The sequence below is a fragment of the Salmo trutta genome, chromosome 19 (assembly GCF_901001165.1).
Source record: "Salmo trutta chromosome 19, fSalTru1.1, whole genome shotgun sequence".
In the NCBI taxonomy this organism is placed as follows: Eukaryota; Metazoa; Chordata; class Actinopteri; order Salmoniformes; family Salmonidae; genus Salmo; species Salmo trutta.
The window spans coordinates 52465894-52493477 of NC_042975.1; the positions used below are offsets into that span (position 1 = coordinate 52465894).

Below are 27584 nucleotides of genomic sequence, written 5' to 3' on the forward strand. Positions count from 1 at the left end.
CAACCTGACAGAGCTTAAGAGGATCTGCAGAGAAGAATGGGATAAACTCCCCAAATACAGGTGTGCCAAGCTTGTAGCGACATACCCAAGACTCAAGGCTGTAATCGGTGTCAAAGGTGCTTCAACAAAGTACTGAGTAAAGGGTCTGAATACTTATGTAACTATGATAAACGTTTTTTTTTATTTTTCATAAATTTGCAAAAAAAAACAAAAAAAAAACTGTTTTTGCTTTGTCATTATGGGTATTGTGTGTAGATTGGATTAAATAGTTTTTTCCCCCTCGTCATTTTAGAATAAGGCTGTAACGTAACAAAATGTGGAAAATGTCAAGGGGTCTGAATACTTTCCAATGCACTGTATATTGATTTATCGATTTTAAAGGCTTCATTTAGACTACACTGAACAAAAATATAAATTTAACATGCAAAATTTCAAAATTTTTACTGGGTTACAGTTCATGTAAAGAAATCAGTCAATTGAAATAAATTCATTAGGCCCTAATCTATGGATTTCACATGACTGGGAATACAGACATCCATCTGTTGGTCTTAGATACATGTTTCCTAGTCAAGACACGCTTTGTTTAAGAGCTATTAAAGAATGAAATCCAGAAGAATAAAAAGTATTTCCTCAGTTAGTGTAACCACCATTCAGAGCGACACATCTCCTTCACATAGAGTTGATGAGGCTGTTGATTGTGGCCTGCGGAATGTTGTCCCACTCCTCTTCCATGGCTGTGCGAAGTTGCTGGGAACTGGAACACGCTGTCGTGCACGTCGATCCAGAGCATCCCATATCTGCTCAATGGCAATGGGTGACATATTAGAAATTGTATTTTAATGTTTAAGAACTCTTGGAAGATTAGTCCAAATGAGGACTAAAAAGAATCCTATAATAAAATCTAAAAATCTGCAGGCCATGGAAGAACGATTCTTCGTGACAAGGGGCCATGCATTATAATGTTGAAACATGGCGGTGGATGAATGGCACGACAATGGACCTCAGGATCTTGTCATGGTATCTCTGTGCATTCAAATTGCCATCGATAAAATGCAATTTTGTTGCCCATAGCTTATGTCTGCCCATACCATACTGCCACCATGGGGCACTCTGTTCACAACGTTTACATGAGCAAACCACTTGGCAAAGAAGAAATGCTTGCTAACAGGGATATAAACTAATTTGTTTCTGAGAAATACACTTTTTGTGCGTATGGAAAATGTATTTGCTCTTTTATTTCAGCTCATTAAACATTTGACCAACACTTTTCATGTTGCGTTTATATTTCTGTTCAGTATATGTTGTCTGGTTTCTTTATATAACCACAGTTTTGTCTTTACAAACCGGAGCTAGACTCTCCCCATTTTTTATTTATTTTTTATTTCACCTTTATTTAACCAGGTAGGCTAGTTGAGAACAAGTTCTCATTTACACTGCGACCTGGCCAAGATAAAGCACAGCAGTTTGACACATACAACAACACAGAGTTACACATGGAATGAACAAACATACAGTCAATAATACAGTAGAAAAAAGAAAAGTCTATATACAGTGAGTGCAAATGAGGTAAGATAAGGGAGGTAAGGCAATAAATAGGCCATGGTGGCGGAGTAATTACAATATAGCAATTAAACACTGGAATGGTAGATGTGCAGAAGATGAATGTGCAAGTAGAGATACTGGGGTGCAAAGGAGCAAGATAAATAAATAAATACAGTATGGGGATGAGGTAGTTGGATGGGCTGTTTACAGATGGGCTATGTACATGTGCAGTGATCTGTGAGCTGCTCTGACAGCCGGTGCTTAAAGCTAGTGAGGGAGATAAGAGTCTCCAGCTTCAGTGATTTTTGCAGTTCGTTCCAGTCATTTGCAGCAGAGAACTGGAATGAGAGGCGGCCAAAGAAGGAATTGGCTTTGGGGTGACCAGTGAGATATACCTGCTGGAGCGCGTGCTACGGGTGGGTGCTGCTATGGTGACCAGTGAGCTGAGATAAGGCGGGGCTTTACCTAGCAGGGTCTTGTAGATGACCTGGAGCCAGTGGGTTTGACGACGAGTATGAAGCGATGGCCAGCCAACGAGAGCGTACAGGTCGAAGTGGTGGGTAATATATGGGGCTTTGGTGAGAAAACGGATGGCACTGTGATAGACTGCATCCTATCGGTACACAAATGCTCCTCCTCCGCCATTCTCTTGTTGCTGATGCCATCATATGCAGACAGCCAGCGGTGAAACACAAGCCTCTGTGTGTCTCACCGATGGCTGTCTGTGTTTTATTGCCCATCTTAATCTTTTCTTTTTATTGGCCAGTCTGAGATATGGCTTTTCTTTGCAACTCGGCCTAGAAGGCCAGCATCCCGGAGTCGCCTCTTCACTGTTGACGTTGAGACTGGTGTTTTGCGGGTACTATTTAATGAAGCTGCCAGTTGAGGACTTGTGAGGCGTCTGTTTCTCAAACTAGACACTAAGGTACTTGTCCTCTTGCTAAGTTGTGCACCTGGGCCTCCTACTCCTCTTTCCATTCTGGATAGAGACAGTTTGCTCTGTTCTGTGAAGGGAGTAGTACACAGCGTTGTACGAGATCTTCAGTTTCTTGGCGATTCCTCACATGGAATAGCCTTAATTTCTCAGAACAAGAATAGACTGACACGTTTCAAAAGAAAGTTAATTGTTTCTGGTCATTTTGAGCCTGTAATCGAACCCACAAATGCTGATGCTCCAGATACTCAACTAGCCTAAAGAAGGCCAGTTTTATTGCTTCTTTAATCAGAACAACAGTTTTCAGCTCTGCTACCATAATTCCAAAAGGGTTTTCTAATGATCAATTATCCTTTTAAAATAATTAACATGGATTAACACAACATGCCATTGGAACACAGTAGCGATGGTTGCTGATAATGGGCCTCTGTATGCCTATGTAGATATTCCATTTAAAAACATCAGCCGTTTCCAGCTACAATAGTCATTTAAAACATGAACAATGTCTACACTGTATTTCTGATCAATTTGATGTTACAAAGAACAAAGAATGTGCTTTTGAACGGTAGTGTATATAGTTAATTAGATAGTTTTGTGGGAGCCCTCTGCCCAGACTGAAATTCAGACTGGTTGGGGGCTGTGCACCCGTGGCCCCGCGGGGGTCCTCCCTGACCCAGCCATGGACCCCTAGTCCACCCTCATTAGCCTCAGGTCACTCCGCAGGACACTGTCTGTTGGTACTGGCATGCTGTCGGTCGACACAGGTCGGCTGACTGTCGACATTGGCTGGCTGTCCTTTGACAATAGCCATAGGAGGATCTCAGCCCCTGTTGAAAAAGGGTTCCTGTTCCCACATGCAATGCCAGCACAAAATCTAATATTTGGAAAGGCCAAGGACTATAATAGCAGGAGTGGGAATGGGAGAACCCAATGCCCATTTTATTCAGACCATCCCATCACCTGCCCACCACTCATTCTGGTTAGTGGTGTGGCAATATTGAGGGAAAGCTGCTGAACGCTTTGTGTGTGTGTGTGTGTGTGTGTGTGTGTGTGTGTGTGTGTGTGTGTGTGTGTGTGTGTGTGTGTGTGTGTGTGTGTGTGTGTGTGTTGTGCATGCATGTATTTCAACCCTTCTGTTGTTGTGTTACAAGGAATGAAACAAATAAAGTATAACATTGCAAGAAGAGAAAATCACTCTAATCCCATAGGTCCTGTGGAGGGAAGGGGGAGGGAGATAGTTAGATCCCACTGGACTGCTCTCTCTTGTCCTAGATGTATTGCATATGAATGATCTTCTTAAAATGCACCATCACCTATAAATGCCACCCAGAATAGGTGTCACGTTATTTATTTTTTATGTTGAATATTTTTTTGTATTAATATTCTTTTTAAATAAATAAATCGTTAACTCACTGTTGTAGTTTCTTTTCATAAAAAAAAGGAAAGAAATGAGCTTTTCTTTGGAGAACTGCGTGGAATAAGCTATGTCTGCTTAAACAACCTAGACTTGTATGGCATTCACATCCGCAAAGGTAGAAAGTAACTATTGTACTTTATTGTGTCTATTTAGTACACGTTGATTTACTGTTTGAGCAGCCTGATTTGTCAGTGACAAAATTAAGATTACACAATTGGTAATTATGCATTTGCAACTTTTATTTAAAAGGTGTTTATGTTGAGATAGTGTAAACACTGTCAGTACCATCCTGTTTGCGGTGTAGAAGACTGGTTTGAAATGTTGGTGTGCTTGTGTTATGTTATTTTCCATATGAAAAGTCTTTAAAATAATATAAAAAACTAATATAATTTTTCTGACAGTCTGACCAAACATACATAAAGCATACAATAGCTGGCACAAAGATTTAGATTTCATCAGAATGAGTGAACTCTAAATAATATGCCATTAATATGATGACTTATAGTAAATCAAATATTAGACTAATTCAATAAAATAGGAATTATTTTCATAGGCAATATAGTAGCATATACACTCTGTTAAAAACATTTGGCAAAAAAAGGGAAATTATCCTTTACAAATTTTCATATTGTCTTTATACAGAGTTCCCTTTATAGGTCCAGAGACAGTCAGGAAGTATAAACTCTCATTTACCTAGTCTGGCTCTTTTCAATCTGTGTCGCTGAAGCGTTAGAAATGTAAAAGTAATTTCCGATTGAGCCGACATACGCAGCGTTTACCATGAGTGTAGTCTCCGCTAATGCAGGAACATTGCCTTTAAATTTCAATCACGCTGTAATGCTGAACTTCTGCGATACGGATTGAACAGAGCCCTTAAACTGGCTATTATATTAAACAGAGTGAGTAAAAACACATCCCTTTAAGTATCGTATGTAAAACCTTTCTTCCTTTATGATCTTTACTGGTCTGAGACCCAGGGCTACCTCTGGAAAGCTACAGGTAACTGCCAAAATAAAGGAGATGCCAACATAAAGAGTCTTAATAGGGCATTAGGCCACCACGGGCTGCCAGAACAGCTTCAATGCACCTTGGCATATATTCTACAAGTGTCTGGAACTCTATTGGAGGGATGCAACACCATTCTTCCACGAGAAATTCCATCACTTGGTGTTTTGTTGATGGTGGTGAAAAACGCTGTCTCAGGCGCCGCTCCAGAATCTCCCATAAGTGTTCAATTGGATTGAGATCTGGTGAATGAGATTATATATATATATACACACATTTACATTTTAGTCATTGAGCGGACGCTCTTATCCAGAGCGACTTACACACACACACACACACACACACACACACACACACACACACACACACCCTCTAAACCCCATATGCTTCTTTATTTTTTCACCCCTTTTTCTCCCCAATTTCATGGTATCCAATTGGTAGTTACAGTCTTGTCCGTACGGGAGTTGCAGCGATGGGACTCCAAAACCCGACCCCGCCAAGTCACACTGCATGCACCCGGCCCCCCACAGGATTTGCTAGAGAGCGATGGGACATGGACATCCCAGCCAGCCCAACCCTCCCCTAACCCAGACGACGCTGGACCAATTGTGCACCGCCTCATGGGTCTTCCGGTCGCGGCCGGCTACGACACTGCCTGGAATCCATCCAGAATCTGTAGTGACACAGCTAGTGCCTTAGACTGCTGTGCCACTCGGGAGGCCCCCCCCCCCCCCTATGCTTTGAGAGCCCTCTTTCAAAGTCACTAAGATCTCCTGTTCTAGCCAACATAGCCAAAATAATGGGCAACCAGGCATTTTTATACTGTACATGACCCTAGGCGTGATGGGATGTTAATTGATTAATTATCCCTCATTTACTCAAGTGTTTCCTTTATTTTATGCAGGTACCTGTATATTGAATAACTTCCCATCCTATCCATGTGAGTCCTATCCATGTGAGTTACAGAGATCTATACGTCTGAAAGGTACAGGGGTGGCAGGTAGGCCTAGTGGTTAGAGCGTTGGACTAGTAACCGAAAGGTTGCAAGATCAAATCCCCGAGCTGACAAGGTAAAAATCTGTCGTTCTGCCCCTGAACAAGGCAGTTAAACCCACTGTTCCTAGGCCGTCATTAAAAATAAGAATTTGTTCTTAACTGACTTGCATAGTTAAATAAAGGTAAAATTAACAAGGACTCAAAGAACAGCAGTAGTGGAGTGCAGAGATGCAGACAGAAATCTGGGAGCAGCAAGCCCATGGTCTCTCTCTCTCCTGGGTCATGTTCATTAGGCACCAAACGGAAGAAGAAGGACTGAAACATAGAGGAACTACTTGGACTTGTCCAAAAATAAACTAACATTTTTGTTGCAAATGGTTTAAAAATGTTTTTTTCCATTACATGCCCTAACAAACACAACCCTGTTGTAAGGTCTGTCACCCGGAGAGCTCAGTCCCTCAGGTCATGAACTGTGTGTATCCCTCTGCCCCGGTTACTATGACGTCCATCCAGATCCTCATGGCCTCTGGAGATGGGGCCACCATAAAGTAGAGCCGATCGTGAGTCTTCACACAGAAGGTCAGCGACGGGTTGGGGCTCTGGAGAGAGAGAGAGAAGGAAAGGGGAAATAAAATAAAGTATTATCAAGGTGAAAAATACTTTGTGGAAAAGAGTACATTGTGAGCACTCACAGTCACTATGTAAAAATAAATTGCACCATCAATTCAACTTTATTTGACAGTGTGTTAATTATCACAAAATTACTAAGAATATAATTGGTAACTTGTCTTTGAATATTAATACCTTTTGTTGACAAATAAGTTAATTACTGCAGCTCTCTCTTTGCCGAGAGCTCTTACACACACTGTTCTGTGATTTGAAAATTCACATACATCTCCAATATATAACATCTAGTAAGAGCATTCTTTGCAAAAATGTTACATTCTTGCTAATTACCTTTAATGTATTTATAATCAATTTCAAACAAAATATTTATATTGGAATAAAACAAAACAAAATCTGTACATTAACTAGTAAAAAAGTGATCACAGCAAATACATAAAAAATAAATTCAGATCTATCTCAGAAAGATGACTGAAGAACGTAATGACAATGTACTGAGTATTGAGCTGTAGCGGATAGAATGAAGGGTTCTGTACCTTAGTGGCACTGCGCAGGTGATCGTAGTACACTTCCTCTATAGCCTGAAAGTAGATCAGTCCTTTCAGCTTGGACTCATGCTTATCTGAGAGAATAAGAGAAAAAAAATTGTGTTTTAAGTTGTCTGAGAGGAGAGAAAGGAGAATCACAGTATTTTATAGTCTTATACTGACGCAATAACAGGCCTTTCGGTTTCAGAATGAACTCGGACAAAATAACACTGAATTTAAGTGTGTCAAGCTTTCTTGCTGCTTCAAGGAAAAAACATACATGAGAAATCGTGAAATGAAGATATTGTAGTCCGTCTACTTTGTGAATCTACCCTATTTTTCATTGTACTGTATTGAACTGAATTGGAATTCAACAATAATTTCTAAATGTTCTGTTTTTGATTTTCCTACATACTTAATGGTCAAGTGCAGTCCAAAATATAAACTGAAAATTAATTAATAAATATACTTAAAATAAGTCTTAGGATGCATGTGGGACTGTCTCAAAATGTCCTTAATTAAGTTAACTGAGTTTAACAGAGCCAAACTGATATTGGAGTTAATAATTAATTCTCCCTCCTGTGTGGCAAAAGAAGGATTTTATATACAGTACCAGTCAAAAGTTTAGACACACCTACTCTTTATTTTGACTATTTTCTACATTGTAGAAAAATAGTGCAGACATCAAAACTATGAAATAACATATATGGAATCATGTAGTAACCAAAAAAGTGTTAAACAAATCAAAATATAATTTAATATAATCAAAGTAGCCACCCTTTGCCTTGATGACTGCTTTGTACACTCTTGGCATTCTCTCATCCAGCTTCACCTGGAATGTTTTTCCAACATTCTTGAAGGAGTTCCCACATATGCTGAGCACTTGTTGGCTGCGTTTCCTTCACTCTGCGGTCCAACTCATCCCAAACCATCTCAATTGGGTTGAGGCCAGGTGATTGTGGAGGCCAGGTCATTTGATGCAGCTTAGATGCAGCTTAGATTTCAATACATACATTTTAAAAAGAGAGGTCCTATCAACACACTCTCCTTCTTGGTCAAATAGCCCCTACACAGCCTGGAGGTGTGTGGGGTCATTGTCCTGTTGAAAAATAAATGATAGTCCCACTAAGCGCAAACAAGATAGGATGGCGTATAGCTGCAGAATGCTGTGATAGCCATGCTGGTTAAGTGTGCCTTGAATTCTAAATAAATCACAGACAGTGTCACCAGCAAAGCACCCCACACCATCACACCTCCTCCTCCATGCTTCCTGGTCAGAACCACATATGTGGAGATCATCTGTTCACCTACTCTGTATCTCACAAAGACACAGCGGTTGGAACCAAAAATCTCAAATTTGGACTCATCAGACCAAAGTACAGATTTCCACTGGTCTAATGTCCATTGCTCGTGTTTCTTGGCAAAAGCAAGTCTCTTCTTCTTATTGGTGCCCTTTAGTAGTGGTTTCCTTGCAGCAATTTGACCATGAAGGCCTGATTCACACAGTCTCCTCTGAACAGTTGATGTTGAGATGTGTCTGTTACTTGAACTCTGTGAAGCATTTATTTGGGCTGCAATTTCTGAGGCTGGTAACTCTAATGAACTTATCCTCTGCAGCAGAGGTAACTGTGGGTCGTCCTTTCCTGTGGCGGTCCTCATGAGATCCAGTTTCTTCATAGCGGTTGATGGTTTTTGCGACTGCACTTGAAGAAACTTTCAAAGTTCTTGAAATTTTCAGGATTAACTGACCTTCATGTCTTATAGTAATGATTAACTGTTTGCTTATTTGAGCTGTTCTTGCCACAATATGGACTTGGTCTTTTACCAAATAGGGCTATCTTCTGTGTACCACCCCTACCTTGTCACAACACACCTGATTGGCTCAAATGCATTAAGAAGGAAAGAAATTCCACAAATTAACTTTTAACAAGGCACACCTCATGAAGCTGGTTGAGATCATTCTAAAAGTGTGCAAAGCTGTCCTCAAGGCAAAGGGTGGCTACTTTGAAGAATCTCAAATATAAACTGTATATATTTGTTTAAAACATTTTTGGTTAATACATGATTCCATGTGTGTTATTTCATAGTTTTGATGCCTTCACTACTATTCTACAATGTAGAAAATAGTAAAAAATAAAGAAAAACCCTTGAATTAGTAGGTCTGTCCAAACTTTTGACTGGTACTGTGTGTGTGTATATATATATATATATATATATATATATATATATATATATATATATATCCTTATTCAGCCAGCGAGGCGCTTTAGTGTACATGGAAAACAAAGAAAGCAGACCAATAGCCGACAACAATTAAAAAGCAAATCCTTTGAAACCCATCCCACTTCTTCTCTTTCACCATCTTGCCTTTTTTGATTAGCCAAATCTGCTTAGTAATGAGATAAATGTTTTTGAAGATGTTGTGAGTTTGGTTTTGTTAGTCACGACCAAGCCAGCCAGGAGCTAGCCTAGCCTCTTTGCCTCCCTTAGAAACGCACAGCACCACAAAGTATTGCAGCTTATTTCATCACCATCATCATCGTCAGGAGTGAGGGGGTGAAAAGGCTAGGCGGAAGTGATCCGAGAGAGGGAGAAAGAGAGGAGTGGAGATTTGGAGAACAGGGCAGAAGTGGGCAAACCACACCATAGGGAATAGGGTGCCAAATCTTATCTTTGGGGCTACGTAACAGAAATCTGTCATTAACCCACTAATAGAGTGGTTAGGCCATTGCCTCTTTCCTATGTGGTTCATATAAATAAATGTTGTGATTACTAATTAAGGAATGGCTTCCTTCCTCACCAGCATAGTAGGAGAAGTTCCTCTTGAGGCGGTCGAAGACAAACCAGCGTTTCTTCCATGACTTGATCTTGCCCCCCATCTTGACCAGGTGTCCCTTGCACATCTTCTCTGAGAGTATGACGTAGGGACAGGTGTCTAAGTTGTGACCCGATGACTCCACGTGCGAACGCAAGTCAAACTCCTCCTTCCTGATGGGTAGGTAGCGTGTCATGGGGCGGGCCTGGGAAGAGGACAGAGAGGGAGGTGAAGAACATTACTTTATTATCATAGAGACACTAACATTTGTCTGTTTCCTTTATCCAAACCCCCCCCCCCCCCCCCCCCACCCCCAGACACACAAACACACACCCCACAAAGAGGCTTCACCATAAAAATAGAATGACTAGTATGGATATCCCGTTCAAATAAATGGTTTGTGATGGGTGGACCGACGGCCATGTTGAGTGTGCCCATGAGTATTCTATTTCAACTGTAGTGGTCTGAGGCTCGGCTATGTCCCTTTTAGTAATTTTATTATTATGACTATTACCGTGTGAATGAGAGTTCCATCCATATACTGCACAAGCTGAGGCAGCAGTGTAGTGGGGAGACTTAATATGTATGATAATATAAGTATTACTTAACTAGGCACGCCAGGTACACCTTTATCATCCCAGAGGATGTTTGTTTAGTTTCATTGTTCATGGCAGAAAATATAGACAATGAAACCCAATCAACTGAGATAAAAGCACTCGTGATATATATCATACTTTAGCGTGAAGCCTCTCTCTCTCTCTTGCACTTTCTCCCTCTGTCTCTCTCTCTTCTTCCTTCAAACTCTCCATTCCCCTCCCTCTCTTTTTGTTTTCTCTATTCACTCACCGTTTGATCTTCCCACCCTCACTCCCCATTTCTTGTCTTTCCTTCTCTCCACCCCCCCTCTTTCTCCATCCTCCCTCCCTCCATCCTGTCCTCCTCTCCTGCTGCGTTGTTACACTAACCTGAGAGAAGTGCTTCTCTCTCATCTTCACCTCCTCCTCCACCAGTCTCTGCCTGTGGGTCGTCTCGTCCTGCAGCCTCCTCTCGGCCTCCTCGCGCCTCCTCCGCTCCTCCTCCAACATCTGCCTCCGCGCCTGCACCTCCCTCTCCTGGGGACGGGCAGGAGGAAAAGAGAGGAGAACAGATGGAGAGAAGGATGGAGGAAGGGAGGAAGGGAGAGTGGAGGAATAGAGATGAGAGAGACAGGAAGTATAGACATGTTAGTAGAGTGCAGGACGTAAACAATAACAAGGTGATTGGTAGGGTCAGGGGAAATAAGGGTTAGAGACAACTAAAATTCAGTTGCACTGTAGTAGAAGCAATCTCCATTTGCCATAATTATCTGTAATTATATGCTCCATTGGTGTTGGTGGGAGACATGTTGTTTGTACTCACTCTGCTCTCCACCAGCCTGGCTTTCTCCTGCTGAGCCTCCTTCAACATCTTTTCCATCTCCTCGATCCTCAGGGCCTCAAGCCCACTGCCACTACATGGCGAGAGAGAGAGATGTTATGTTACTACTACACAGGGGGGGAAGGGGGGGGATCTCAAATTAGATGTTTACTACAGTACTGCACTGGGAATGAAAAGTAAATAAAAACATAACTCCAAATCCAACAGTCTACAAACAACAAAGCTCCAAAGCAGAGCCAGTTACCAGAGTAGCACTCCTCTGTGGATAACATTCAAGACGATTTTGTACAACACTATGGAACTGCTATTATATCTGCCTCAGTTATATATGAAACAGTTTCTACTGTAGTATCTTCCCCGGGGGAACTCCATAAACAACTCAAACAGGTGAGGTTCTCCTCGCCTACCGCTTGAGTGGGTTGGCATAGCAACAAGCTAGAGTGAAACTTGTTGTCAAGGGAACAGACGTGTAACAAAACATGTTGTCAAGGGAACAAAAGTGAACACAGTGACCCCTCATCGTCAGGGACACAGAGAGGGCAGATTTGAGTGTTCCCATGGAAACAGACTGAGTTGCCGTGGTATCCCCGTCTCTCCCCTTCTCGTCTCTCACCTTTCTGGAGAACAGGCAGAGTTGTTGCCGGTGGAGACGGAGGTCTCGACGCTGTCAGAGCTCTCCAGGCTGAGGGTGTCGTACTGCGGGTCCCCAGAGGGGGGTGTCTGGTGGTGCAGGATGGAGTGGTGGACCATGGGAGGAGGGCCTGTGGGAGGAGGTGAAAACAGGACAGTGAAATGGTTATCTAATGACTGCAGCGCAAGCGCCACCCAGTGGTACTGAGATGTCATAGCAGGCCGTTGTTTAGACCTGACAGAGGCCAGGATATTTGTAAAAACGTCAACAGTGAAGAGGCGACTCTAGGATGCTGGCCTTCTAGGCAGAGTTCCTCTGTCCAGTGTCTGTGTTCTTTTGCCCATCTTATTCTTTTATTGGCCAGTCTTCTTTGCAACTCTGCCTAGAAGACCAGCATCCCGGAGTCGCCTCTTCACTGTTGACGTTGAGACTGGTGTTTTGCGGGTTCTATTTAATGAAGCTGCCAGTTGAGGACTTGTGAGGCGTCTGTTTCTCAAACTAGACACTCTAATGTACTTGTCCTCTTGCTCAGTTGTGCACCGGGGCCTCCCACTCCTCTTTCTATTCTGGTTAGAGACAGTTTGCGCTGTTCTGTGAAGGGAGTAGTACACAGTATTGTACAAGAGCTTCAGTTTCTTGGCAATATCTCACATGGAATAGCCTTCATTTCTCAGAACAAGAATAGACTGATGAGTTTCAGAAGAAAGTTCTTTATTTCTGGACATTTTGAGCCTGCAATCAAACCCACAAATGCTGATGCTCCAGATACTCAACTAGTCTAAAGAAGGACAGTTTTATTGCTTCTTTAATCAGAACAACAGTTTTCAGCTCTGCTAACATAATTCCAAAAGGGTTTTATAATGATCAATTAGCCTTTTAAAATGATAAACTTGGATTAGCTAACACAACGTGCCATTGAAACACAGGAGTGATGGTTGCTGATAATGGGCCTATGTACGCCTATGTAGATATTCCATAACAAATCAGCCGTTTCCAGCTACAATAGTCATTTACAACATTAACAATGTCTACACTGTATTTCTGATCAATTTGATGTTATTTTAATGGATAAAAAAATGCTTTTCTTTCAAAAACAAGGACATTTCTAAATGAACCCAAACTTTTGAACGGCAGTGTACATAAAATAATAATTAAAAAAATTAAATAATATATACTAGTAAAAACATTACATTTCACAACACATTGTGTGCCCTCAGGCCACTACTCGATTACCACAAATCTACAAGACAAAATCCATGTGGATGTGTTTGTATAATGCATATGTTATCGTGTGTGCATGCGTGTGTCTGTGACTGTGTGTGTGTCACACAGTCCCCATTGTTCCATAAGGTATATTTTGACTTGTTTTTTAAAATCTGATTCTACTGCTTGCATCAGTTACCTTATGTGGAATAGTGTTCCATGTAGTCTTGGCTCTATGTAGTACTGTGCACCTCCCATAGTCTGTTCTGGACTTGGGGACTGTGAATAGACCTTTGGTGGCATGTCTTGTGGGGTATGCATGGGTGTCTGAGCGGTGTGCTAGTGGTTTAAACAGACAGCTTGGTGCATTCAACATGTCAATACTTCTCACAGATACAAGTAGTGATGAAGTCTATCTCTCCTCTACTTTGAGCCAGGAGAGATTGACAATTGTAATTTTCCTAAATCCCTCTTTGTGGCACCTGACCACATGACTGGACAGTAGTCCAGGTGCGACAAAACTACGGCCTGTAGGACCTGCCTTGTTGATAGTGCTGTTAAGAAGGCAGAGCAGTCCTTTATTATGGACAAACTTCTCCCCATCTTAGCTACAGTTGCATCAATATGTTTTGACCATGACAATTTACAATCCAGGGTTACTCCAAGCAGTTTAGTCTCCTCAACTTGCAAAATGTCCACATTATTAATTACAAGATTTAGTTGAGGTTTAGTGTTTAGTGAATTATTTGTCCCAAATACAATGATTTTTGGGTGTTTTTATATTTAAGACTAACTTATTTCTAGCCACCCATTCTGAAACTGACTGCAGCGCTTTATGTGTTGCAGTGATTTCACTTGCTGTGGTAACTAACGTGTATTGTGTTGAGTCGTGTATTGTGTTGAGTCATCATATGGAGTACAATAAATAATCTGCTTCTTTTTCACATTTGCATTAAGCTATTACTTTGCTTTATTTTAACTAAGGAAAAGTCTGGAACATTGTCAAGAGCACCTACACATGCAATAGGCCAAACAACTGGGCAACTCTGAAACAACTATCTGTAAAGGACATATTAACCGCAGCATCAGCTGAGAAAGCATGAAATACTCATAGACAAATATTGAGCAGAGGAAATATTTACATCTATCTACAGGGCATTGGATGCAGCAGTTAGCTAGAATGCTAACGCTCAATGATATACAGTGCATTCGGAATGTATTTAGACCCCTTGACTTTTTCTAAATTTTCTTACGTTACAGCCTTATTCTAAAATTGATTAAATTGTTGTTTTTCCTCATCAATCAACACACAATACCACATAATGACAAAGCAAAATGTGCCTTTTACAGAGGAGTGGCTTCCGTCTGGCCACTCTACCATGAAGGCCTGATTGGTAGAGTGCTGCAGAGATGGGAGAACCTTCCAGAAGGACAATCATCTCCACAGAGGAAGTCTGGAGCTCTGTCAGAGTGATCATCAGGTTCTTGGTCACCTCCCTGACCAAGGGTCTTCTCCCCCGATTGTTGTTGCCTGTCCCGCAGGTGTGATGTTCGGATGTACCGATCCTGTGCAGGTGTTGTTACACGTGATCTACCACTACGAGGACGATCAGCTGTCCATCCTGTCTCCCTGTAGCGCTGTCTTAGGTGTCTCACAGTACGGACATTGCAATTTATTGGCCTGGCCACATCTGCAGTCCTCATGCCTCCTTGCAGCATGCCTAAGGCACATTCACGCAGATGAGCAGGGACCCTGGGCATCTTTCTTTTGGTGTTTTTCAAAGTCAGTAGAAGGGCCTCTCTAGTGTCCTAAGTTTTCACAACTGTGACCTTAATTGCCTACCGTCTGTAAGCTGTTAGTGTCTAAACGACCGTTCCACAGGTGCATGTTCATTAATTGTTTATGGTTCATTGAACAAGCATGGGAAACAGTGTTTAAACCCTTTACAATGTGTGAAGTTATTTAGATTTTTACAAATTATCTTTGAAAGACAGGGTCCTGAAAAAGGGACGTTTCTTTTTTTGCTGAGTTTAGATGGAACCAGACAGGGGAAAGGGAGGGGAGGGGCTCTGTTACCTTTGCTCTGCAGTGACAGCTGTCTCCTGGTGTCCATCACCATGTCTGGAGGGCCTGATGCTGACAGCTCCCTGGACACCAGCTGGAGACCCTGGGAGGGGACAGAGAGAGTTGGGAGTTATGAAGAGGTATTACGTATACATGTAGAATATAATAGAGAATATCAGAATAGAATATGGAATAGAATAAAAGAGAAGGGAAGCGCATAGAGTAGAATAAAATAGTTCCTACCACCATGATCTATGGGGTAGAGGATGTATAAGAGAGTCCCTTACCTTGGTTGGTGTGCTTCGGCCCAGTGTAACCCCATTGGCCTGTGGAGGGCTGGCAGTACCGTTGACACTACTAGAGCGTGATGCTGTCTGACCTACATCACCATCTGGTTTTGACCGGTACACCTGAAGACAAGACCAGAGGAGTCAAACAAGTCAGTCAGACAGGTGACCAGAAGAGGTCTCCATGACACAACCGTAGACCAAGATGACTGATGTCAACAATCACCACCACTGGCCAGCAACCCAACCCTGATCAAAATGCCAAACATAATATCAGGAAATGAAATTAAGAATAGAACAAATAGAAGAGCGTAGTCGATCAAAGCAAAGAGAGGCGAGAGGTTTACCTGGCTAGGTCTGCGTGAGGAGTGAGACTTAGCAGGGAGAGGAGGAGGGCATGACTGGTGGTGGGGCTCCCCTGCTGACATTATGTCCTGGTACCAGCGCTCTAAGTTAAGGGCCGGGTTGTGAGGTCTAATCCACTCAGGCTGGCTCTGAGGGGGGTTGTGGTGCAGAGAGTCCAGGCAGAGGAGAGCAAAGAAGGAGAGCAACAGAGACAGGATGAGAAGCATAAAAGAGGTAGGAGGCAGGAAAAATAAGAAGTAATAGAATGGAAATTCCTTGATATGAGTAATATAAAGCTGATGTTGAATACTCTTTTACCCAGACAGTAATAGGCACCATTCATAACATAGTCATAAAATTATTCACAATGAATAAAGTAATTTCAGAACATTCTATGCGCAGAAAGGTTGGTCCATTCACCAAAAACAAAATTCTAACCACACTATATGAAAAGGGAGAAAGTTCAGTTTATCTATACCAAAGCTCAAGATAACTTTATCCACAATACATTTTATTCCATATCTCCATAAACCGTATAAACGGGGTCTACGTGTGACAGTCTGAAAGGTAAGAGGGGTTTAAAGCCAGGAGGGAGGCACACACCTCAACTGAGATAGTGGGGGAGGTGTCACATGGAGTCGAGCGGCAGGAGAAGGTAGGGTCAGCGAGCGCAAGCTGGAATGACTGGATAGAAAGTGCGGGGGAGGGGCCAAGTTTCTGCATCCCCAACATCTGGCTTAACTGACTAACTGTGACGTATTCCTTTACAAAAGATAATCAACACACAAATGCGCACGGACGCACACACACATCCAAACACACACAAGGCAAAGGTTGTAGATATTGGGAGAGAGCAGAGAGAGGTAAGAATGTTAACCAAGGGTATATGTCCAAGAAAGCCAACCGAAACAGAGGGAACGATAGAAAGTAGATGGTATATTCTACCTCGCCGGGCAGAGCTGCTGGAGCAACAGTGAGAGAGAGGCAGTGAGGAGCAGTGGAGGTAGAGTAGGTCGGGAGAGGACCACCGCTCCCATACATCTTATAGACATCAGCGAGCCTGAGGTACTCCTGCATCAACACCAACACCCACAACACAAGTTGAAATAAGGGATAGATTGTATACCTAAAGTCAAAATACCCCTACATTTTTTTTTTTTTTTACATTTGAGTTATTTAGCAGACGCTCTTATCCAGAGCGACTCACAGTAGGGAGTGCACACATGCTTGTACTTTTTCGTACATACACACCCCCCCCCCCCCACACACACACACACACACACACACATTTGTATTGCTCTCCTTGTGGGGACCAAATAATTGATTCCCCACAAAATCCTATTTCCCTAACCCATAACCCTGAATCTAACCTTAACCTTTAATCTAACCATAACCCAAACTGTAACCCCTAACCCTAACCTTAATTCTAACCCTAATTGTAACCCTAACCCTAATCCCAAAGCCTAAAATTGCATTTTTCCTTGTGGACCTGGCAAAATGTCCACCCCAAATTGTCCTTGTTTTACTATCCTTGTGAGGACTTTTGCTGCCCACAAGGATAGTTAAACACACACACACACACAGATTCCGAGACACAGATTCCCACACACATGCATTAAGTTCCTAAAATGTATTTGGTATATGATCAGTATCACACAAACAATAACTCACCTCAAACTACAGTACTGGTACTCATCACAAAGGGTAAATGTAAGCCAACCAAGCCACAAAAAACAGACAGACACTTGGTCCAAACACACTGGATCCAATGTCACAAATGGAGACAACCCCAACACAAACAATACAAACGTAGATGCTGAAACATTCAGGCACAGGCCACAGGCTAATACAAACAAGGGATTATTTTTCAAGCATCTCAAAAACACATATTGGGGCGGCAGGTAGCCTAGTGGTTAGAGCATTGGACTAGTAACCGAAAGGTTGCAAGATCGAATCCCCGAGCCGACAAGGTTGTTCTGCCCCTGAACAAGGCAGTTAACCCACTGTTCCTAGGCCGTCATTGAAAATAAGAATTTGTTCTTAACTGACTTGCCTAGTTAAATAAAGGTAAAATATTCCTCTCATGTCCATTTCTCTTAGTGGACACACCACAAATGCAGAGCAAGCCAGGTAGGATACGTCCCCAGAGGAAGGGGGATTGTGGGTAGTTTAGTCAGTCCACATGCGTCAGTGTGTTTACCTTCTGTGACCTGGTGGGACAGATGTCAGGGGAGGGGGCGTATGAGGAGGAAGAAGAGAAGGAGGCAGGAGGAGGGCAGGGAGGATGTGGAGGAGGGACAACCTCCCCCTCTACCTGTACCAGATCAGGTTCGCTGATATGCAGCACTGGTACTTCCTGTTTTCAGTAAAATTTTCAGTCAAACGTGTACTCAAAAGTCTATAGTTAAACCTGTTTCCCTGCTATTGTAAATACACTGTAAACAACACATACTAACCCTAATGAGTATCCTCTATTCATTACAGCAACACAGCAGTACAAAAGCCTTCACCTATATCATTTCGACTAGAGTCCAGCTTGACAAACATAGCTGATCTCCTCTCAGTAAGAGAGGCCAGCTCAGTGTTGTCAGCAAAAGGACAATTTACACTAACAAGAGTCCTCTGCATCTCTGAGGTACTGCGGCCTCACTTGTTAGTTGTCAGGCTTATAGTTTTATTTTTTTTATAGATGGCTCTCTAGGAAACTCTCTTTATAGATGACTCTTTATAGATGGCTCTCTAGGAAACTCTCTTTATAGATGACTCTTTATAGATGGCTCTCTAGGAAACAGTGACAGTTGTTGCTGAGTGGATTATTTATTTATGTGTTTATTTATTTGCACACAAAAAATGCAAAAATCAATATAAAGAGAGTTTTAAAGGCAAACAAAAAGAGCATGTGCCGAAGAGGTGAAAACAAACTGAGGCTTGTAAGGCACCTCCCCCTTTCAAATGATTCTAAAACAATAACAAACAAAAAAGTATCCAGATTTTTAAGCCTAAGAAACAAATACTGTAATAATTTAAATACTATCCTGGATAAATCAAGATGAATTCAATTGATTGTGTTCCTCCTTCTCACCTCTTTCATGGTGCTGCAGGGCTTGGGGAAGCTCCGTCCTCCTGTCAGAGTGTGGTATCTCTTCTCCAGAGTAGACAGCCTGTCCTTCTCTTTATGAAGCAGCTGTAGGGCCAGGGTCCTGTCTTTAGCCATCTTCTCACAGTCCTGAGCTGCCTGCACCCCTAACTGGTTGGCCTGCACCTCCAGAGCAGCCATCTTCTCCTAAAGAACAAGGGGCACTTCGCTTTACATCCCATCTTACAATGCAAGCTCCAAGGTTTTTTTAATTCCATACTGTTTCCATGATGGTATGACTGTTATCGCTCTCACACTATTGTCCCAACCCGAACCATACTGAACTAGTTCTGATATTTTATTTTCACATTGTCCTTTTCAGTACGGTATTAGCAACTGTGGTGGATGCTTAAAAACCTCTTAAGGATCATACCCTTTTTTTCAATTTTTGCCTAAAATGACATACCCAAATCTAACTGCCTGTAGCTCAGGACCTGAAGCAAGGATATGCATATTCTTGGTACCATTTTAAAGGAAACACTTTGAAATTAATGTAGGAGAATATAACACATTAGATCTGGTAAAAGATAATACAAACAAAAAAACATACGTTTTCTATATATTTTTTGTTCCATCATCTTTGAAATGCAAGAGAAATGCCATAATATACTGCTCAAAAAAACACTTAAACAACATATCCTAGATCTGAATGAAAGAAATAATCTTATTAAATACTTTTTTCTTTACATAGTTGAATGTGCTGACAACAAAATCACACAAAAAGAATCAATGGAAATCCAATTTATCAACCCATGGAGGTCTGGATTTGGAGTCACACTCAAAATTAAAGTGGAAAACCACACTACAGGCTGATCCAACTTTGATGTAATGTCCTTAAAACAAGTCAAAATGAGGCTCAGTAGTGTGTGTGGCCTCCACGTGCCTGTATGACCTCCCTACAACGCCTGGGCATGCTCCTGATGAGGTGGCGGATGGTCTCCTGAGGGATCTCCTCCCAGACCTGGACTAAAGCATCTGCCAACTCCTGGACAGTCTGTGGTGCAACGTGGCGTTGGTGGATGGAGCGAGACATGATGTCCCAGATGTGCTCAATTGGATTCAGGTCTGGGGAATAGTCCATAGCATCAATGCCTTCCTCTTGCAGGAACTGCTGACACACTCCAGCCACATGAGGTCTAGCCTTGTCTTGCATTAGGAGGAACCCAGGGCCAACCGCACCAGCATATGGTCTCACAAGGGGTCTGAGGATCTCATCTCGGTACCTAATGGCAGTCAGGCTACCTCTGGCGAGCACATGGAGGGCTGTGCGGCCCCCCAAAGAAATGCCACCCCACACCATGACTGACCCACCGCCAAACCGGTCATGCTGGAGGATGTTGCAGGCAGCAGAACGTTCTCCACGGCGTCTCCAGACTCTGTCACATCTGTCACGTGCTCAGTGTGAACCTGCTTTCATCTGTGAAGAGCACAGGGCGCCAGTGGCGAATTTGCCAATCTTGGTGTTCTCTGGCAAATGCCAAACGTCCTGCACGGTGTTGGGCTGTAAGCACAACCCCCACCTGTGGACATCGGGCCCTCATACCACCCTCATGGAGTCTGTTTCTGACCATTTGAGCAGACACATGCACATTTGTGGCCTGCTGGAGGTCATTTTGCAGGGCTCTGGCAGTGCTTCTCCTGCTCTCCCTTGCACAAAGGCGGAGGTAGCGGTCCTGCTGCTGGGTTGTTGCCCTCCTACGGCCTCCTCCACGTCTCCTGATGTACTGGCCTGTCTCCTGGTAGCGCCTCCATGCTCTGGACACTACGCTGACAGACACAACAAACCTTCTTGCCACAGCTCGCATTGATGTGCCATCCTGGATGAGCTGCACTACCTGAGCCACTTGTGTGGGTTGTAGACTCTGTCTCATGCTACCACTAGAGTGAAAGCACCGCCAGCATTCAAAAGTGACCAAAACATCAGCCAGGAAGCATAGGAACTGAGAAGTGGTCTGTGGTCCCCACCTGCAGAACCACTCCTTTATTGGGGGTGTCTTGCTAATTGCCTATAATTTCCACCTGTTGTCTATTCCATTTGCACAACAGCATGTGCAATTTATTGTCAATTAGTGTTGCTTCCTAAGTGGACAGTTTGATTTCACAGAAGTGTGATTGACTTGGAGTTACATTGTGTTGTTTAAGTGTTCCCTTTATTTTTTTGAGCAGTGTATAATGTTGCTGTTTAGCCGCAATTTAGATGTTGTTGCCAATAGATGGCAGCAGTGTGTGTGCAGTTTCAGATTGATCCAGTGAAGCATTGCAATACTGGACAATATTATATCTGCCCAATGTGCCGAATTGGTCAATTGATACATTTTCAAGTACATAACTATAGAGAACATACAAAAATGATATGGTAATACAAAATGTAAGTTTACACACTCCCAGGAATGTCATACACGATGGATCATTAGCTTAAACACTAACTTTCACACATCTAGATGACCAGGTGGGGTGGGTGTGGAGCCAGAGACAGCAGGGGTTCAAACTGTAGAACCCAGTTCCTACATTTTAATATAAAAATGGATTTTATCAAACAAAACTATGCTACATTTTATCTCTGGGACCCTCAGGATGACAAATCAGAGCAAGATTACTGAATATAAGTACATTATTTACCTTCAGAGGTGAATATATCAAACCAGTTGCCGTGATAAAAGTTTGTTGTTGTTGTGCCCTCTCCTCAAACAATAGCATGGTATTTTTTCACTGTAATAGCTACTGAAATTCGACAGTGCCGTTAGATTAACAGGAATTGAAGCGTTCTGCCCATATAAGACATGTCTATGTCCTGGAAAGTTTGCTGTTACTTTCAGTGTCATGCTAATCACATTAGCTCAACTATCCCAGTATAGGGACACCAATCCCGTAGAGACTAACAACTAACCAGGCCAGCGTATTACAGTTCAGCTCAGCAGTGTGAAAAGGGTTCATAATGACCAATATGGTGTAGACTACTGTGTAGCAGTGTGTCCTGTTCTACCTTTCTCTTGGCCACGCTGCGGTGGTACTCGGCCCTTTCCAGGAGCAGCTGTCTGCTGAGCGTCTCCTTCTCTTCCTCCAGACGGCTCTCTCTCTCCAGCTGACGGAACTCCAAGTCCTCAAACTGCTTGGTCCCCACCTCAAGCGCCTCTGCCTCCTACAGATAGGCAGACAGATGGACCAACAGACAGACAGATCAAATCAAATTTTATTGGTCACATACATATATTTAGTAGATGTTACTGCGGGTGTAGCGAAATGCTTGTGTTCTTAGCTCCAACAGTGCAGTATCTAACAAAAAGAAATTACACACAAAAAAACAAAATACTGCAAAGTTGCTTAGGAGCTAGAAGCAGAGCTGCCATGTCTGTCGGTGCCATCTTGCATCTTGCCATAGACACAAACAGACGGATAGACAAGAGGCAAGACAGACACACAGACAGGTCACACCAATTCAAAATTGGGAGGTCTTATTCACTGACAAATAGAAGTAATAACAACATGAAAACATGTTCTTGGATTTAAAAAAAATCCTATAGCATGCAGCTAGTTATTTCATTAGTAAAGCACATTTTTATATGGTATTGCAACATACACAGCAGAAAGGGCACAGTAGGGCACACAAGGCTACTTTTTTTTATTTTATTTTTTTAATACAAGCACATGCAAAGCGATAAAACTTCCAAAGTCCTGAATGAAGTCCAGTGTCCAAATGTCATTTCATTCACAGCTTTGATATGCTTGCTCTTTTCCAAGGAAATACATTTAAGCAGTCGCTAGGTACTTTTTGGGTCCCTTTGATATTTTAAGTAGCAATTGAGCACCAATATTGCATTTAAAAGCCTGTTATATTAAATGAAGTGCCCTTTAATATAGACCACATGTAAAATTCTATAAACTTGTTCCAAGATTCAGCATTTTGGCATGTCCCTCTGTGACTTCTAGGAAATTGTTAACACACTTAACCTCAAAATGTTTAGTTTTCATCATCCTTGTAAAGCAGTACTTATTTTGTAGCTTTGACAAAGTCATTTCTGGAGATTATTATTTATGTGATAAGTGATTCATTTTAAGGTATAAAAAAAACTGTTACTTGAATTGAATTAATGTTTCAATATGGTGAAATATTCATTTAAAAAAAATCGAAAGAAACATTAAACATCTAATAGTAAAATCATAGTGGTTCTGGTTCTGCTCTTTTTGGCCATTTTCTGGTGTTTTGTGGTGGAAAACTGAGTGGGTCGACGCAAAAACTCGTTTTTTTATTAAGTTGAACACATGCCCTTTCTGACAGAATGTTAAAATTATGTGAATTAAAACACCTTCTTCTCATGAAGTTACACTACCAAAAATGAACTAATTTTGTGGAAAGACCCAGCTCTATTTGTTGTGGATGGGTGATGTTTTGTAAGGGGTCCTGACAGTAATGTAAATTGTATGACTATGATGTGTTGTGATTGTATCTGCTGTACTTCAGGTGTTTCTGTCTGATTGTAGCCCATGGTTTGTTATGACTCTGGAGTCTGTTCTGTTTTGGGGCAGCTAGTTCTAGTATTCAAGTTCTAGTGTTCTACAGTTTTCTAGTTGTAGTATTCTAATTCTAGTGGTCAAGTTCTAGTGTTAAAGTTCTAGTGTTCTTGTTCTAGGGCTCTATTTTAACAAACCTATCGCAATGGTAAATCTTAGTGCTGGAGGTAGTGTTATAGGTTCGGGGTCAGCTGTCAGAAATATTTTAGATATTTTCCGAACCGGAATTATGGGCGTAGAAGCTGGCAGTTGCACGAAAGGGCTGGGTTTTGATGAATAAACAAGTTGTGGGTGTGTCGAGGCTTGGCCCCTCAACGGCCAATGAAAACGTGCTCCATGGCTAAATATGTAGCTGCTTCAAGTTGTGTATTTACTGTATTTTATGTATTGCGTTGTCATCAACTCCAATTCAAATGTTAGTCCGTTATAGCCTAGTTCGTTAAATAGCCTGCCCATATTTGCAAAATATGTTGAACATGCTTGCAGTCCACATTGTTCTAACTGCATTGCTTCAATATGGAAATACATTGTTAAACATAGGCTATGAAATTTGCACTGATATAGTGGCTAGGTCTACTGTACATTGCAGTCTGGACATGCCAAACATACTCAATAAGCAAGATTAAATTCACTAGGCTATTGATAAAGCCTAAAAAGACAGTGTATAATTCAAAAAAATTAAACAACTTGTTTTAAATAGGCTATGTCTAAATACAGTTACAGGCACCATAACTGCTCCCCATGGGCGTATAATACAGACAAGGCAACTGGAGAAAGAGAAAGGCAAATATAGTGTTTTATAGCCATCATGGAACCATCTTACAGATCATATTTGCTCTTCTCCAGAAATAGCAGATGAAATTACATTGCATTCGAGCTATAAACCCATAGACAGTGAATCTTTCTAATAAGTTTGGTTTTTAACTTCTTTGGGCTAGGGGGCAGTATTTTGACATCCGGATGAAAAACATGCCCAAAGTAAACTGCCTGCTACTCAGGCCCAGAAGCTATGATATGCATACAATTGGTAGATGTGGATAGGAAACACTGTAGAGTTTCTAAATGTCTGTGAGTATAACAGAACTTATTTGGCAGGTGAAACCCCGAGGACAAACCATCCAGGATTTCTTTTTTGAGGTGACAGTGTTTTCAATGAAGTTTCTATGTGTATCTAGATTTATAAGGCACTTGCTTGCAGTTCCTATCGCTTCCACTGGATGTCAACAGTCTTTAGAAATTGGTTGATGTTTTTCTTTAGAGAAATTAAGAAGTACGGCAGTTCAGAACGAGGGTCCAGCCTAGTGCACTCTAATGTTTTGATGTGCGCTCCAGGTCACGCGCATCACATTGTTTTTACCCGGTATTGAACACTGTTTATTCCGTCTTAAATTTTATCGATTATTTACGTAAAAAAATACCTAAAGTTGTATTAGGAAAGTTGTTTAAAATGTTTGGACAGTGTTTACAGGTAACTTATCAGATATTTTGTAGTCATGCTGGGCAAGTTGGAACCGTTGTTTTTCTGAATCAAACGCGCCAAATAAATTGACATTTTGGAGATATAATGACGGAATTAATCGAACAAAAGGACAATTTCTGATGTTTATGGGACATATTGGAGTGCCAACAGAAGAAGTTCTTCAAAGGTAAGGCATGAATTAAATCGTTATTTCTGACTTTTGTGTTGCGCCTGGTGGGTTGAAATCTGATTTTCATGTGTTGGTATGCTGGGCGCTGTCCGAAGATGATTGCATGGTTTGCTTTCGCCGTAAAGCCTTTTTGAAATCTGACACGGTGGCTAGATTAACAAGAAGTTAAGCTTTAATTTAGTGTGTTGCACTTGTGAATGTATGAAAGTTAAATCATTTTTAATATTTTGGGGGGAATTTGGCGCACTGCCATTTCACCGGATGTTGTCAAATCGATCCCGTTAACGGGAGTTGAGCCCAAAGAAGTTAAAACCTCTTAGAGCGGAGATCCTGCTAGCGGGATCAAATTCGACAACATCCGGTGAAATCGGAGCGCGCCAAATTCAAAATACAAAATCGTAATATTAAAAATTCATGAATATACAAGTGTCATACATGATTCTTTAGCTTAGAATCTTGGTAATCGAACTACATTGTCAGATTTCAAAAATACTTTATGGCGAAAGCATAGCATTCAGTTGTCTGAGGACAGCGCCCCACAACAACATCCTTTTCAAACCAGCACAGGAAACACAAAATCCCAAAATAGCGACAAAATAAATCCCTTACTTTTGAAGATCTTCCTCTCTTTGCAATCCCAAGGGTCCCAGCTACACAATGAATGGTCGCTTTGTTCGATAAAGTCCTTCTTTATATCCCAAAAACGCTGTTTAGTTGGCGCCATTGAATTCAATAATCCAGTCCTTCAACGTGCACACAAAGGATTCCAAAAAGTTACCAGCAAAGTTCATCCAAACGAGTCAAATAATGTTTTTTATTAATCCTCAGGTTGTCTAATATCTAAATGAATGATAATATTTCAGACGGAGATTACTATGTTCAATAACGAAGGAAAAGAACGAAGAGCGCGTCCACGTTCATGCGCGCAAAAAGACAAGCCTAAAACCTTGCATAAAGACTGTTGACATCTAGTGGAAGCCATAGGAACTGCAACCTGGGAGGTGGAAATTAGATCTTTCAATAGCATTGCATTGGAAGTCATTGTGAGCTCAAAAAAAAATCTGGATCGATTTACCTCGGGTTTTCGCCTGCTATATCAGTTTTGTTATATTCACAGACATTATTGTAACAGTTTTAGAAACTTCAGAGTGTTTTCTATCCAATTCTACCAATTATATGCATATCCTAGCCTCTGGGCCTGAGTAACAGGCAGTTTACTTTGGGCACGTCAGACAGGTGGAAATTTAGGAAACTAGCCTTACTCGCAGAGGTTAATGAAATGAAACAAAAAACAATCAATCTGTTTTTAAAACCAACAACAATATTTCTAAATAGGATAGGGTCAGAAGAATGATATCATAAATCGCTTTTCTCGTTCCATGGCACTGTGTGCACACGTAGGCCTAATGTCTTTATGCATTCATTCGCACGTCTATACAAAATATTAGGCTCCTGTCAGTTGTATCCTTACCTATGTGCAAGACAGATTTTCACAGAAAACTGTCGTTGATATAGCATTATAGGATGACTGAATAGGGGCGTGTCTTTGATAATCGGACGAGGGGCACTCTTTGAAAACAATAATTGTGTGTGCTTACATTTGTTCTATTTCACACATGTGTATGTACAGTATACGCATGTGTAAGTTGGAAATGTGTTGTTTGCGTATCCCACGTTCCCTGAGATACCCTTGGAGAATAGGGTCACGGCAAGTGTCTGCCATTATCAACAGCTGCCCTGGAACAATAAGGGTTAAGTGGCTTGCTCAAGGGCACAGCAACAAATTTTCCACAATGTTGGCTCTGGGATTCAAACTACCGACTTTTCTGTTACTGGCCCAATGCTCTAACCGCTAGGCTACCTGCTGCCCTAAATGGGGATGGATAGCCTACTTGAACAAGCAAATGCAGGTATGTGAATTGTGAAAAATGAGGGCAAAAACCTTTCAAAGCACTCTAACTAGACCATTTAAAACCCCTTTATTCATAAGCTACTTTTGGCTAATGGCAAGGATAAAAAGACGCACCTATGTGATGCTGCTAAACCAGCCTTGATTAAGGGTAGGCTTGGTTTTTAATCAAATTAAACAAAATGGTGGGGGAAAAAAATAAATGTATGTTTCTAAATACGAGATTCACCAGCACAAAAGGTACATCTCTCCTTCCATGGGCACTGTGCGTCATGGCTGGAAAGGCTACGCTTCAGCTCTCAAAATTCATGCCATTATACACTGCGTAACCGTTAAGACCTGCTTTTTGAGGGTCTTAAAACGTACAATTAGCACTGCATGAAATGTACACTGTTGTGCTTGGACACACCTCAAAGGAAACACCTCAAATATTGCCACCCCTCCCACCTCAGTGCAAGTGAGCTTATGTTAGACAGATAAATTGCCGAACCTTGCATTAGGGCAGGAAAATGCCAGTGCGCCAATTTTTAAATGCCGAAATTGCAATCTAACGTGCATTTGACACAGCCGAAAA

At 41.7% G+C, this 27584-nt stretch overlaps 1 protein-coding gene across 5 annotated transcripts in view; it reads right to left on the reverse strand.

Annotated features, from left to right (window-relative positions):
- Nucleotides 1-5304: 5304 nt before the first annotated feature.
- phldb1a (pleckstrin homology-like domain, family B, member 1a) overlaps nt 5305-27584 on the reverse strand; it is a 56272-nt gene continuing 33992 nt past the window's right edge. For 3 of the 5 annotated variants that reach the window (XM_029701697.1, XM_029701700.1, XM_029701696.1), the window contains 14 exons: nt 21927-22082; nt 18890-19090; nt 18008-18163; nt 16753-16878; nt 16411-16569; nt 15810-15956; nt 15463-15585; nt 15188-15278; nt 11890-12037; nt 11259-11349; nt 10826-10972; nt 9846-10065; nt 7055-7140; nt 5305-6493 (listed from right to left, as the gene is read on the reverse strand). In XM_029701697.1, coding sequence (XP_029557557.1) covers nt 6353-6493; nt 7055-7140; nt 9846-10065; nt 10826-10972; nt 11259-11349; nt 11890-12037; nt 15188-15278; nt 15463-15585; nt 15810-15956; nt 16411-16569; nt 16753-16878; nt 18008-18163; nt 18890-19090; nt 21927-22082 — 1992 coding nt within the window. In that variant the 3' untranslated portion in view covers nt 5305-6352. The remainder of the gene's footprint in view (nt 6494-7054; nt 7141-9845; nt 10066-10825; nt 10973-11258; nt 11350-11889; nt 12038-15187; nt 15279-15462; nt 15586-15809; nt 15957-16410; nt 16570-16752; nt 16879-18007; nt 18164-18889; nt 19091-21926; nt 22083-27584) is intronic. The other 2 variants (XM_029701698.1, XM_029701699.1) reach the window with 2 other exon arrangements.